This window comes from Astyanax mexicanus, chromosome 8 (genome assembly GCF_023375975.1).
Source record: "Astyanax mexicanus isolate ESR-SI-001 chromosome 8, AstMex3_surface, whole genome shotgun sequence".
In the NCBI taxonomy this organism is placed as follows: domain Eukaryota; kingdom Metazoa; phylum Chordata; class Actinopteri; order Characiformes; family Acestrorhamphidae; genus Astyanax; species Astyanax mexicanus.
The window spans coordinates 8,386,675-8,402,594 of NC_064415.1; the positions used below are offsets into that span (position 1 = coordinate 8,386,675).

General features: G+C 39.6%; 1 protein-coding gene and 1 long non-coding RNA gene across 3 annotated transcripts in view; one reads left to right on the forward strand and one right to left on the reverse strand.

Moving 5' to 3' along the window:
• LOC103044371 (phosphatase and actin regulator 1) overlaps positions 1-15,920 on the forward strand; it is a 139,174-nt gene that overhangs the window by 77,308 nt on the left and 45,946 nt on the right. For both annotated transcript variants that reach the window (XM_049482062.1, XM_022678178.2), the window contains exon 3: positions 9,638-9,718. In XM_049482062.1, coding sequence (XP_049338019.1) covers positions 9,638-9,718 — 81 coding nt within the window. The remainder of the gene's footprint in view (positions 1-9,637; positions 9,719-15,920) is intronic.
• Positions 5,190-15,920, reverse strand: part of LOC125803805 (uncharacterized) — a 172,366-nt gene continuing 161,635 nt past the window's right edge. Inside the window, exon 2 of the long non-coding RNA XR_007440175.1 lies at positions 5,190-5,293. This is a non-coding gene — a long non-coding RNA (uncharacterized LOC125803805). The remainder of the gene's footprint in view (positions 5,294-15,920) is intronic.

Here is a 15,920-nt window from a genome sequence, read left to right on the forward strand (position 1 = left end):
AAACTGGGTCACAACCACTCGCTTGCTGTATGTAGGCTACGGAAGTGTAAATAGGGAGTAGCCTAATTCACAATCCAGCCCAGCTTTCAACTGAACAGCGGCTAATTATGGGATGTTTTAAAATAGCTGCTGATTTTTTTTATTAGCTTAAATTCGGTGTTACCCTGGTGTTCAGTTACAGTAAAACCACAGTACTGTAACCTGACTGTAACTGCGCTCATGCCGTGCTGTTTAATTGGAATTATATTATATGGGCAAAAGTATTTGGACACCTGCTTTTAACATCATTTTAGCAACCCTTTAGAATCACCATAATGTATTGTAATGCTGTGCAACCACTTACCAGGACCATATAGCAAACACTTGGGATACCATAGCAACCATTTAGAATCACTATACAACCTGGAACAAAGTTTTGGGACTCCTACACCAGAGCTAGAGCAACCACCTCACCTGCAGGCAGCGACCACTTGACAATTGTGACCCCTTAACAACCACTTAGCAATACCGTGGCACCTGCCTGGGATACCATAGCAACCATTTAGAATCACTGTACTAAATTGACAAATGTATTGGGACACCTGCACCAGAGCAAGAACAGCCACATCAAATACCTCTTACCAAGACCAGTGGTAGCAAACCCCTGGGATACCATAGCAACCATTTAGCATCCCCATGACAACTACCTTAGATACCAAAGCAAACTTTTAGAATCACAATACTACGTGGACAAAAGTATTAGGACACCTACACCAGAGCAAAAGCAACCAACTTTGATACCAGAACGATCACTTAGCAACACAATGGCAGCTGCCTGGGAAACCAAAGCAACCATTTAGAATCCCAATACTATGTGGACAAAAGTAATTGGGCACCTGCTTTTTCTTTGTCCTGAAATCAAGGGAATTGGAAAAAGAGTTTATCCTGTTTGCCAAACACCTGGAACACCATCGCAACCATTTAGAATCACAATACTACGTGGACAAAAATATTGGGACACTACACCAGAGTAGGTGCCATAGCGACCCCCTAGTGACCACTTAGCAACACCATAGCAAACACCTGGGATACCATAGCAACCATTTAGAATTAGAATTAGAATTAGTGTTTCTCCTGAAATCAAGGGTATTAAAACTAGTTTATCCTGCTTTTGTTGGAGTAACTGTCTCTACTGTCCAGAGAAGATGATTTGGGGAAATTGCTGTTGAAGCAGAAGTATTAGGACACTGTAGATCCTGTGTGTTTGAGCTGTACGTCTCTCTGTATCAGCTCTGTGCCGTGTGTTGGATGTTGGTTGTGATGACTGCCTCAGTTCTGACTCATTTTCTGCACCACTGCGTCCGTCTTTATAAATGAGCTCCTGTCCGATTAGTATTGGCGGAGCTGACCTCCTGTCTCTGTGACTCTTCTCTTCTTTGGGAAATGTGAATCTGCAGGAGAGGATGAACTGAGATGATTCACCAGCTTTTCTTTTCAGAGCTGGCTGTGGACTGTGGGCATGTTGTGTGTAGAATCATCACAAACCTCTTTCTTTACAGTTCAAACATTGATGTAGTTAATGCAATTAGGCCTGTCCCAATAATTACATTATTGATTTGACTTATCAAACGACCTATGAACATGACCTTGATCCTTTTTATTTTACCACAATATCACCCCAACGTAAATAAGAAGGTCTGCTGACTTTATATCAGTGGCATAAAGTTATATTATTTACAGTATATATAATTAAAATATCATTTATCACAGTTATTTCTATAAAATTATTATAGAGATGGGCATTAAATTATAATAAAACCAATTTAAGTGGCCCTGCACCCCAAACTTGATTCTTATTTGTTATTTATTTTAGATATATGGATGGATGGATGGATGGATGGATGAACAAATGTATAGATACTATTGGTACATAGATACTATAGATGGATTGATAGATGGATGATCGATAATATGGATGGACAGATACTACAGGTAAATATATACTACAGACAGATGGACGGATAGTTGAATGTATAGATAGATACTACAGATAAGTTGTTACAATAGATAGGGATGGATGGATGGATGGATGAACAAATGTATAGATACTATTGGTATATAGATACTATAGATGGATGGATAGACACTATAGATTAATAGATACTAATGTTAGTTGCTATAGATGGATGGATTAATTGGATGGATAAATAGATGCTATGGTTGAATGGATGGATAGATAGTATAGATAGATGCTATGTATGGATGGATAGCTGACTGGATAAATAGATATTATAAATAGTTACTATAGATGGATTGATAGTTGGATGATGGATAGATACTATGGATGGACAGATACTATAGATAAATAGATGCTACAGACAGTTGCTATAGATGAACGGATTGTTTAATGGATAGATACTATAAATAAATTGTTACAATAGATAGATAGGGATGGATGGACGGATGGATGGATACTATTGGTACATAGATACTATAGATGGATGGATGGACACTATAGATTATTAGATACTATTGTTAGTTACTATAGATGGATGGATTAATTGGATTGATAAATAGATGCTATAGTTAAATGGATGGATAAATAGTTTAGATAGATACTATGTATGGATGGATAGATGACTGGATAAGTAGAAACTATAGATAGTTACTATAGATGGATAGATGGATAGTTGGATGGATGGATGGGTGGATGGATGGATAGTTAGATGTATGGATAGTTGAATAGATGGGTAGTTGGATGGATGGATGGATGGTTGGATGTATGGATGGTTGGATGGATGGATAGTTGGATGGATGGATGGATGGATGGTTGGATGTATGGATGGTTGGATGGATGGGTAGTTGGATGGATGGGTAGTTGGATGGATGATGGTTGGATGGATAGTTGGATGGTTGGATGGAAGGATGGAAAGTTAGATAGATAGATAGATAGATAGATAGATAGATTCTATGTATGTATGAATGGATAGATACTATAGATAAATAAATAGTATTGATAATTACTGTAGACAGATGGATAGTTGGATGAATATGGATATTATGTTTGGATGGATGAATAGATTCTATAGATAAATAGTTATGACAGATAGGTACTATAGATGGGTCAATATATACTATAGATGGATGGATGGATGGATAGATACTATAGATTAATAAATACTATAGATAAAGTAAATATTAAGGACTGCTGCTCTAATGTGCCCAAAGTACCCAGACATTAACGTTCAGTTGAATCAATGTGAGGTTTAATGTCAGGATGACTTCAGGTCTATGTTTGGTTATCTGTTCTGTTATCTGATGCTGTTTAAGTAACACAGCCTGATCCTCTTTCAGTGCTCTAGAAAGTTCTTCTGCTGTGCCGTTTTGATTTCTCTGCCGTATCTTTAATGTGTGAGGGTCCCAGTTTGGTCTCGGAGGAGATTAGAGCAGATGCTAACTCAGGAACATGGCTGCTGTGTTATCTGCAGCCCGAGGAGTTAAGTAACATCTGACAGTGACCCATGCAGGGCTTAGCCGGCGGCGTTATGTCATAAACCTCTGGCGAGTTACATTTTTAATTTGAGTCCTGGCTGAATGAGTGAGCCGGGCCGCTGCTGGAGGAGTGATACGGTGGAGTGTGTCTGCTGTACTGTGCTCTGAATCACAGTCTGATTCACAGAGTGACATTTCGCTTCTGGGCACATCTGCCTGACGGGCGTGTGGGTTCTGCATCCGGCTCCTGATGGGGGTTTTGAGATTTGAGAATTCATTCATTTCCATAATTTAGATCATCACAAAGATGAATCAGGTGAATTTAATATGTAAATTACGTACAATGATATCTCTAGTGGGGTATACTGGTTAAAAATCAGTAATGTTATAAGCATATGTATTAGTGCTGGGGGGTAAACCTTTTCATCCAGTTAGCATAACAAGCTGACACACTAGAGTGACAAACTTCCCTCTCAATGTTTTCTGCGTGGAGAGCAATGAGAACGGCACTTTATCTGAGAAGCTCCTGGTGCTGTTCCTCAATATATGAGTGTTTTTATCCGAGTAAAAAAGAAAAACAACAGCAAAGAGCAATTATTCACTCAGAAAGAGACTAATGGAATTACACAATTGATGCAAAGTTCAATCCCAAGTTCTGGTCATACTGCCCAGCAATATGCAGTCCAGTGGACATGAAACATATTGATATTTGAAAGGAAAAACAACCTCTTGGGGTTAATCACAGGGCCTAGATAAAACTAAACAAAAACGGTTCTTTACAGGCATTAATGGGGCTCTGCAGCTGTGAATGGCATTTGTATTAACATTTAGCAGTTGAATGAGCAACTACAGCAACTAGTGAAATCTAGGTCATATTGATCTGACTAGGTTTACTTTGGTATGGATGGATAGATGAATAAAACAATGGATGGATGGATGGATGGATGCTTCATTGATTCCAAAGGAAATTTAATATAGAATTTACTTTGAAGGAAAGAACATATTTTCCATCTATCTGTCTTTGGCAATGTTTTTCAATTCCAGTTCTGCCATAAACATTTTACTGGATTCCCTGCTTTAACTCACGCACCGTCACTATGAACGGATGTGTTAATGAGCTGATTAGTTAAATCGGGTTTTTTAAAAACTGAGATTAAGAACTGATTTCTACAAGATAGGGCACGTTAAAGATTTAAACCCTGCATTATATGGTCAGTACTTGGACTTGGTAAAAACACTATATTGCCAAAAGTATTTTCTCGCTCTTCCTAATTATTGAACTTTGGTTCCTATGGTTCCTGTGATAGGATGCAACTACACCTGTGCAACTACAGACCTCCAAACTTCATGTACAGGGGTTGGACAATGAAACTGAAACACCTGTCATTTTAGTGTGGGAGGTTTCATGGCTAAATTGGAGCAGCCTGGTGGCCAATCTTCATTAATTGCACATTGGACCAGTAAGAGCAGAGTGTGAAGGTTCAATTAGCAGGGTAAGAGCACAGTTTTTTTTTCTCAAAATATTGCAATGCACACAACATTATGAGTGACATACGGGATTCAAAACGGGACAAATTGTTGTGGTGCACATCTTGCTGGAGCATCTGTGACCAAGACAGCAAGTCTTTGTGATGCATCAAGAGCCACTGTATCCAGGGTAATGTCAGAATACCACCAAGAAGAACCGACCACATCCAACAGGATTAACTGTGGATGCTGTAAGAGGAAGCTGTCTGAAAGGGATGTTCGGGTGCTAACCCGGATTGTATCCAAAAAACATAAAACCACGGCTGATCAAATCACGGCAGAATTCAATGTGCACCTCAACTCTCCTGTTTCCACCAGAAATGTCCGTCACCACAATCAATTATTGTGGTCTAAAACCAGGTGTTTCAGTTTCATTGTCCAACCTCACATCACCAAACACAGCAATGCTATGCACATCATGGTAGGGTTCTGTTGAGTTTTGGTGTGAGGCTGTCAGAGGCTATTTAAGGTCTGAGACCTTGGCGAAAGTCATCTAACGGCTCCAATCTCTTTATAAAACATAATTTGAGCCCCAGCTTTTGTTTCTGTTTCTGTTGTCTCAGGATTGTGGCTGCTTCTCATCAGCCTCTCAATGCCGTTGCAATTAGCTGAGCCATTTCCCACTTTACTAACAGCGTGTCGGTGCTCCCGCCACCAGCGTTATTTTATTGCTCTCCTGAGGAACCCGGCTGACGCTTGTGTTCCTCTAATTTGTTATCAGACTCGTTCTAAAGGGACTCTTATTACTTCCATCACTGCCGACACGGCCACGTTCTGGAGGTCTTAATCTTCACACTTCCATCCACAGGAGATGCCTGCACCAGCCTCCCAGATTACACTTCACCACTTCACTTGTCTGCTGACGTCTCATCTCTGCCTCCGGGGACCGGGGCGAGCTGCCGGGGGTGTTTACCAGAGCTTCCACTGTGCAGCAGTTCACTGGAGATTTGCAATGAAGTGGAGTGGAGAAATGGCTTTACAACAGAACGCTTTGAAGTTGGATGTGGTCGGCCTATCGGTTCTCTCTGCAGACGACCCACAGGATGGGATTTTTGAGCCCCTCATTTTAAGGCCCATATTTCCCCTTTAGCACGGCTCCACGCAGGAGGCCATGACGCAGCACTGACACTGTCATTTACACAACATGCTTATAAAAACGGTTCTTTAAGGGTTCTTTAGTAAAGATGAGGGTTATGTAAGGAACTTTAAGAACTTGAAGAACTTTTTGGGTGCCAAATTGGTTCACGTGTAGTAAATATGGAGTTCTGCTGAAAAGGTATGTCAGTTGTTTGTAGATACATTTTCTTATCATTATTTAAGTACTTTGTAGAACCCTTTTTTTTTGCTTAGAATGGAGTTTGAGCCCAATAAGAAATACTAAAAAAAGTGAGGCTCATAGTTTGTATACAGTTCTTGTATCCCATATCAACCATTTGGGATACCACAGCAACCATTTGGGATTACACCATGAAACAGTTAAGAAACCACAATGAAAATGCTCAGCAACCACATGGAAACACCTAAGCAACTACTAATCGTAGGCACTTTGCAAATCCAAAACTACCAGCTAAGAACACCGTAGCAACCACCTAGCAAATACCGCAGTGATTATCAGTAGACCCAGAATCATTCACCAACATCTTGTGCTCTGTGGGCAGCACTGATGAGGGACTAAATTATGACACTCAAAAAAAAAAAACATCACGTCAACCAGTTAGGATGCTGTAACTGCCTAGCAACCACCATGCACCATGCCAGTACCTAACAAACCACTTTGAAGGAGTGCTGCTGGAGTTTTTAAACACCTCAGTGTCTCTGCTTCTTGACTACTGGTAAAGGACTAGATAATGACCAAACCCCCCAAAAAACACCACAGCAACCACTTAGGATGCCAAAGCTGCCATCTGTCAAGCAACCACCATGCAGCAGACTTGAAACCACTATAAATCTTATCAGCAGCCACTTGGAAACACCTTAGCATACAATGTAGACACCACCTCAACCACTTTGGGTACCAAAGTAGCCTCCTAACAATCACTATATAAACCCAAAACTAGCAACAATAGCAACACCATAGCAACCACCTAGCCAATACCCAACAAACCACTTTAAATTGCTGCTGGAGTTTTTTAACACCTTAGAATCCCTTACCAACATCTTTTTTCTTGGGGACAGCATCCTGTAACCAAAGGACTAGAGGATAACCGAAACAAATAAACACCACAGCAACCATGCAGGATGCAATAACTGCCAACTGCAAAGCAATCATCATGCATCAATCATGAAACCACCAACCCAAACTGTCCAGCAACAGATTCAAGTGTGTAATAGAGAGGAGGACAGTGAGTGGTGGAGTAAACAGTGTTTAAAAACTCCAGCAGCACTGCTGCTGTATCTGATCCACTCACTGTACCAGCTGAACACATACAGTACAACTAACGCCTCATACACCACCACCATGCTAATCAGTGCAGTACTGAGAATAACCACCCACCACCCAAATAATAATAATAATAATAGCTGCTCTGTGGTGTTTTTCTCTCCTGCGGGGTTCTGAGTATTGAAAATGGTCATAATGTTATGCTTGATCAGAGTGTGCAAGGTGCGCATTCAGCATGCGCATCACGTGCACGTTCTCCCACAGCGCTGCTTCGTTTCTGAACTCGCCCCCTCCCCTGCTGTTAAAGCAGCGTTCCTCAGCCTGCAGGGGAGAACCGTGCACAGCAAGCACAAGTGCTAATGCTCTTCACGTTCTTAATTGGTTCCTTAGAAGGAGCAGATTCTGAAATTACTAATGCGACAAACCGCCTCACTTCAGAGGCAGTGCTGCTGGTGCTGGTGGTGGTTGTGGAGGGGTGCAGATGGTTTGAGGGGGAGAAAAGTTAAGTCCCTCAACTGTTGGGCTCTAAAAATAGCCCAGTGGCTCCGCTGGGACTGGGCTTCTGCAGTCTGAAGCATTACTGTAAGATGAGTTCAGGCTGCTGAGCCTGCTGACTGCTTTTATCTGCTCCAGCACAATGAAATCATCTCAGATCATAACCTGAAAAGCACTGACTGATGTACAGTAAAGGAATGAGACGCTGCAGAAAGCCTGCATATGGGCTCAATTTCCCAAACATGGATCGACCAAAAGGGGTACCACAGCAACCACTTATATATCTTAGCAACTGCCTTGCAGCTACCTATAGCCACAGTCTACAAAACACCATGCAGCTCCACAAAAACTATATAGGAACATTTATATATAGAAAATACCTGAGACACTGTAGCAAACACATGGGATACCATAGCAACTGTACAGCTGTCTAGAAGTCACCTAGCAACCAATAAAAAACACTATGGGGCTTCACAGCAGCAACTTAAACATTCTAGCAAACATGTGGGATACCATATCAACTGTACAGCTGTCTATCAGTTACCTAGCAACCACTATAAACCACCATGGAGCTCCACAGTAGCAACCTAAATGTTCTAGCAAACGTGGAATACCATATTAGCTGTACAACTGTCTAGCGGTTACCTAGCAACCACTATAAACGACCATGGAGCTCCACAGTAGCAACCTAAACGTTCTAGCAAACATGTGGGATACCATATCAACTGTACAGCTGTCTAGCAGTTACCTAGCAACCACTATAAACCACCATGGAGCTCCACAGTAGCAACCTAAATGTTCTAGCAAACGTGGAATACCATATTAGCTGTACAACTGTCTAGCGGTTACCTAGCAACCACTATAAACGACCATGGAGCTCCACAGTAGCAACCTAAACGTTCTAGCAAACATGTGGTATACCATATCAACTGTACAGCTGTCTAGCAGTTACCTAGCAACCACTATAAACCACTATGAGGCTCCACAGCAGCAGCTTGAAACCATACTAGCAACCACCTGAGACATTGTAGCAAACACGTGGGACACCATAGCAACTCAACAACTGTCTAGAAGTCACCTAGCAACCACTAGAGACCACTATAGAACTCCACAGAAACTACATAGAAACATAGCTAGCAACCGCCTGAGACACCATAGCAAACACATCCATCCGTGTTACCATAGCAACTGTTAGGCAGCCACCTACAAAACAATCTCATAGAAACATACTAGTAACCATCTGAGACACCATATCAAGCTTGTGGAATACCATAGCAACTGTACAACTGTCTAGAAGGCTCCTAGCAACCAATCAAGTCTACAGCAACAAACACCTGAGACACCAAATAAACCACTTGTAATACCATAGTAACCACCTAGTTACTTATGTTACTAGTTAGCAGACTAAACAAGGCTTACATTTGCTTTGAATGCTAACTCTCCATTCCACCTTAAATAGTACAGCTGTTATATTATGTGTACATTGTATCAGTGGATTGCAAAAGTTGCAGCATTTAAGGTGGAACGGAATATCAGCAACTCTGTGTTTGCTGGGTGGTAAAACTATTCCTAATTTTTTGGTGGTTGTGAGTTTAAATTCATTGAATCACTAGAATCTAATCCTGTTTTTAGCTATATTATCAGCAATACTCATAAAATCTTCAATATTACATTTTCTAATCACCTCTCTGATATATCGACCAGGCCTGCAAATACTGCTATAAAATAACTATTATTTAAACTGCTATTTGTTTGTGTTTTCAGCTCTGGAGAGGGAGATGTCGGCCAGGCAGACCAGAGAGGAGCTGATAAAGCGGGGGGTCCTGAAGGAGATCTTTGAAAAAGGTAAGTGTGTGACAATCCATGGAAAGTTGCATCACCATGCTGCAATCCAGCCAATCTTGTGCCCACCTTAAAGTGACAGTCTGAATGTTTTGGGGGAATTAGAGACCTCTCTGGTGAGGATGTGTAACTGCAGCAAGAATGCAGTAAATTACCTTTCAGAACAGATACAGGTGCATCTTAAAAAAATTGAATATCATTGAAAAGTTACTTTATTTTAGTAATTCAGTTAAAAATGTAAAACTCATATATTATATAGATGTATTAAACAAAGAGTGATCTATTCTAAGCGTTTATTTCTTTTATTGTTGATGATTATGGTTTACAGCCAATGAAAACCCAAAAATCAGTGTCTCAGAAAATTAGAATATTATATAAGACCAATTGATACTTGTTGGCAGTGTGCCAAGTCCTGCTGGAAAATGAAATCCACATAAACATGTCAGACATGTCATCTGCTGGTGTTGATCCACTGTGTTTTATTATCAAGTCTAAAGTCAGTGCAGTTTTGTTTTCCCACAAAATCTTACAGCACTTCATGCTTCTTCCCTCTGCTACTGACAACTTTTATGGAGATGCAGATTTCATTTTCCAGCAGGATTTGGCACACTGCCCACAGTACTGCCAAAAGTACCAATTGGTCTTATATAATATTCTAATTTACTGAGACATGTATAAAAGAAATAAACGCTTAAAATAGATCAGTCTGTGTGTAATACATTTTTATAATGTATGAGTTTCACATTTTAAGTTGAATTACTGAAATAAAGTAACTTTTTAATGATATTCAAATTTTTTGAGATGCGCCTGTAAATCTGTTTTTTTTTTTTTTTTGTTTGTTTGTTTTTTCTTTTGGTGGCCAAAAAAATTGCCAAGAGGACCTATCAGACCATTCTGTTTTTAGAATTAATATATTTGGCTTTGCTCACTCAGACTTACCAATTCTTTCTGTTTAAACTCCAAAAAAATAAAGAAATTCAGTATGTTATTTATTCCATGTAAAGTAGACTGCTTACTATTTATGCATCAGAAAAACTTAAAAAAAAAAAAACTAATTAATGCATTGTATTGCACCTTTAATACTACTCTCAGGATCACCCTACAGTTTAACAGTGTAATTCACTATTACTTCTCTATCACTGCAGTAAATACAAACAATGCTTTGACTGCTGTACACATGCATTTCTGGACAAGCTGATAGATCCATCAGTAGAGCAATATTACAGGGTTTTACACAGGAGGCAATATTCCTTCTATTACAGTCAGTGGAGCATCAACTTAGCTTTAAAGCTGCTCTTTTATAACATATATTGTTACATAACTTAGCTGTATTTATTGGTAACGGCACATATTACCAGTGTATGTTGTCTTGGGTCCTTTTAAATAGTAGCACTTCTAAGAACTGCTGAAGAGTGTATTTTATTTTTGGATCAGTGGCGACGGCCTCTATTGTTTTCTTCTCCCCAGGAGATTTACTGCATAACCACTGTATGACTGGAGGCACTAAAAATAGCCTGAAGAAGTTCAAACAGCAAAGCTTTTGCTTCAGTCTCGTCCAAAATAGCCCAGTTACCCCTTTAAAAACACTTTCAAATGTATAAATAAATGGTTAAATAATAAGGAATAAATGAGAAGCACTGTGGATACTTATTGCTTTTAAATGCTTCAGTTTTACAGCAGTTTTGACAGTAGAAAAGGACATTTTAGACAATGTTTTTTTCCACAGTTTATGTGGTGCTATGTTTTGCTATGTGGTTACTAGGGTGACACTTTTACTGTGGTGTTCCAGCTGGTGGTAGCTATGGTGTTGCACAATAGTTTAAATGGTGTTGCTTTATGGTTGCCAGGGTGTTGTAAGGTGGTAGCTTGGCATTTACTGTAGTAACCCAGTGTTTGCTGAAGTGTGTTTCAAAGTAGTTAATCAGGTGTTTGCCATGTGTTTGCTGTGGTACCCAGTGTGTTTTTTTTGGGTGGTTGGAGAGTATGCATAAAGAGACCCAACACTCTGGAAGAGGAAGAAGATAAGAATGAAGAAAGGAATAATAAGGAGGAGAAGGAGGAAATGAAGAGAAATGGAAGAAGAACATGGAAAAGATAAGAAAAGAATAAGAAGGTTCAGAAAATTTAGTAGATGGTAGATGGAGAAGGGAAAGAAAAGGAGGAGGAGAAGACTAAGAAACAGAGGAAAAGAAAGATAAGAGGAAGAAGAAATGAGAAGAAGAAAAAAAGAAGGAAAGACAAAGAAGAAGGAAGAGGAGAAAAAGATCAAGAATAGACTGAGGAAAAGCGTAAAGAAAAGTAAGAAGATGAAGAAGGATAATAAGAAACTAGAAGAGGAGGAAGCAGATAAACAGAAGGTAAAATAAGGAGAAGACTGAGTAGGAAATGGACGAGAAGGAAGATAACAGGAAGTATAAGAGAAGAAGAAGAAAAAAAAGGAAAACAAAGATGTCAGGAAAAGGCAGGAAGAGGCAGAAGGTGCAGAGAAAAGAAAATTAAAAGTATAAGCAAAAAACAAAGAAAGAAAGAAAGAAAGAAAGAGGAGGAGAACATAACGTGGAGGAGAAGACAGGAAGAGAATAGCAAGGAGAAGAGGAAATTGGGAAGGAAGAAGAAAAAGCAGTTAAAGAGAAGGAGGTAGAAGATAGAACAGAAGAGGAAATGGAGAAGGAAATTAAAAAAGTAGGAAAAGAGGAGGTGGAAGATAAAGAGGAGGGAAAAGAAAAAGATAAAAGAATGCGAAAAAGCAAAAACATTAGACAGGAAAAGAAGGAGACGATGGGAAAATAATAACGAGGAGAGGTGGAAATGGCGAAGAAAGAAGATGAAGGAAGCAGAAAAAGAGAGGAAGAGTTGGACCATGAAGATTAAAGTAAAGAAAGAGCTAAAGGAATGAGGAGAAGCAGCTGTGAAAAGAGAAGCAGCAACAGAAAGAGGAGATTGAGAAGGAAATAGAGAGGAAATGGAGATGGAAGTTGGAACAATCAGGAAAAGAGGAGGTGTAAGATGAAGATGAGGGAGAAGAAAATGGTAAAAAAAAAGTGGAGAAGCAATAACAGTAGACAGGAAAAGAGGAGACAACAGGAAGAGAATTGTGAGGAAAAGTAGAAATGGAGAAGGAAGAAGATGAAATTGAAAGAGGTGGAAGATGAAGAGTAGGTTAAAGAAAAAGAAAACAGACAAGAGAAGGAGATTGAGAAGGAAATGAAGAAGAAAAAGTGAAAAACAAGAAAGTCAGTCTCAGAATGAAGAAAAAGAAGAATAAGGAGAAAAGGGAAAAGAATGAAAGATTGAGAATAGAAAAAAGGAAGAAAAGCAGAACAAGCAGAAGTGAGAAAGAGGAAGAGGAAGCAAAAGAAAAGGGTGGTGGAGGAGATTAAGAAAGAGAAAGAATTGACCAGGAGGTGGAGGGCAAATTGGACAAGTAGGAAAAGACGGAGAACCTCGTGAAGGAGGTGGAGTTGCTGAATATGCAGCTGTAATTTGCAGTACTGATGGACGCTTGTTGTATTCAGTTATATATTAGAAATGAAGGGATGCAGAACTCTGCTGGTTTACTGAGATGTTTGGGGGGTGGAGAGCTGCTGTGAGTTTAAGGGAAAGCGTGAGCTGCTCTGAAGGTCAGCGGCTCTGACCTCTGGGTTCTGATCATCTCTCTTTATGTAAAGCTGGTTTAGGAATTTCACGACTGTGGGGGTTTGGGTGGAAGTCGTACAGTCGGGTTTTGACTGGCAGATTAGCTTTTTTTCCTTCGTTTAATTTTGAGTTTGGCATCGTGGAAAACATTCGGGAATCTGCCATCTGATTGGCTGCTTGGGTTTAATCAGCTTACACACGTTAAAGCTCTTAGAACTGCTGTGTATAAGTGTGTGTGTGTGTGTTTACTCAGGGTGAAATATACAGCAGGGATTAATTCATGCGGAAATGTCGAATGCTTGATTAGCTTACACCCGTGTTAAAGGTCTTAGGGTGTGTGTGTGTGTGTGTGTGTGTGTGTGTGTGTGTGTGTGTGCTCAGATGTATAAATCAGTTAAAATTGAATGCTGGTCTAGGTCCATATTACTGGAAAGTTGTTTGAACACTCTTCCTAGAAGTGACCTAATCATTCCCGGTGTTCCGAGAAGACATTTGTCCAGTTTTAAGAGATTTCACTTTCCCACACTCAACTATGATTAATAATCTTTATAAACCATTATAAATTATTATTATTATTATTACGAAACCATTATAAACAAGTAGTGAATAAAAAACAACAGATTAGCACATTTTATGGCGTCCCACAGGGCCTTATTTTAGGGTTTATGAAGTTAATGCTAATTGGGTTAATTTAAAGTAGTAAGAAGAGTAAAGAATCCTGTGTAAATGAATATTAAAGTGATGCAGACTATAAAGTAACACATAAGGAATCATGTAGCAACTTAAAAGTGTTAAACAAACTAAAATACTCTGTGAAGAAGCGTTTAGGTGCTCTTATCTGGGGTTAAGCTGTTAACTCGTGGTTTCTGAGGCTGATAACTCTGATGAACTTATCCTGTACAACAGAGGAAACTCCTGTTCTTCCTTTCCTGGTGCATTCCTGATGAGTGCCAGTTTCATTGTCATAACGTTTTGATTGAAAGTGTCCCCAAGTGCAGTTACAAAATTCAAAGTTGTTTCATTTTTTTGGATTGCCTGACCTTCATTTCGTAAAGTGTTTTTTTTCTTTACTTATTTGAGTAGTTTTTACCGTAATATGGATTAGAATGATGATTCATGATGCTCTAAACACTCCCTGGAGCTCCATCATTCAAAAGAAAGAAAATAAAAAGATGAAGAAGAAGGAAAATTAAGAAAATATTAGAAAGATAATGATAAGTAAAGAAAAGTACGAAGATGGGAAAGGAAAATACAAAAGTAGAAGATGAGGGGGCAGAAGAAGAGAAGGTAAAGGGTGAGGATAAGACCAGAATACTAGAAAATGGAGGGGAGGAAAGGGAACAGGAAGTAAAACAGAAGAAGAAGGAAAAAGAATGAGAAAAAATATGAGGAAAGAAGGAGAATATAAAGAGGCAGAAGAAGCAGAGAAAATACTGAAAGTATGAAAAGAATAAGCAAAAGACAGGAGGAAATGGAGAAGACAGGAGGAGAATAGCAAGGAGAAAAGGAAGATGGAGAGAGGAGAAAAGAGAAAGAAAAGAATGAGAAGAAACAAAAACAGCAGAAGGAGGAGGGAGAATAAGAGAAGGATCAGCAAGACAGGAAAAGGAGGTAATGACGGGAAGAGAATAGCGAGAAGAAGTGGAAATGGAGAAGGAAGAAGATTAAATAAAAATGTCAGGAAAAGGAGGAGAATATGAAGAGGCAGAAGTAGCTGAGAAAAGAAAATGAAAAGAATAAGCAAAGACAGAAAGAAATGGAGGTGAAGACAGGAAGAGAATAGCAAGAAGAACAATAAGAGAATGAGATGAAAGAGGAAGAGAAGGGGAAAGAGAAAGAAAGAGAGAAGCGGAGAAGCAAAAACTGCAGGAAGAGGAGCTGGAGGAGGAAAAGAGGAAGGACATAAGGAGGAAAGGGGAAAAAAGCAGACGAGGAGACGAGGAAATTGAGAAGAAAGAAGAAAAAATGCAGAAAAAGAGAAGATGAGAAAGATAAAGGAATGAGGAGAAGCAGCAGTGACAAGGTGTTATCTTGTGAGAGAGGATGAACACTGGCCAACAGTTTATGGTGATGTATGGCTAGATTTGTCCCTCTTCGTTTGCAGCCATGGCTTTGCAGTATGTGCAGCGTGTGGTTTTGCATTATCTTGTTGAAAAATGAATAAAAAGAATACCTATATGTTGCATCACAGAAGTTTACTGACACAATGACAGACCATGCTTTTTGAACTGGTTTTATCTTTGCTTTAAAGCTCTAAGAAAGACCTGGAATACTGACACTTCTGACCACAGTGCATGTCCCTCATACTTGAACTTGAAATAAGAATCCCTCCAAATTGTTGCACTGCTTAAAAAGCGCTTTCATCTACAGGCTTTACTGGGATTAAGTTACACTTTATAGTGCGTCCACCACTAATGAACAGCCCAGAACCAGCCAATAAGTCAACAGTGAGTTGTCTCACTCTTAACCGGCTGCTGGAGCCTTGTATGGTAGAGCGTTTTAAATGAGAGGGGAAAGCTGTGGGGGTTCACTGTCGAGGGAAATTACCTTTTAACCGCGGACGAAGGAA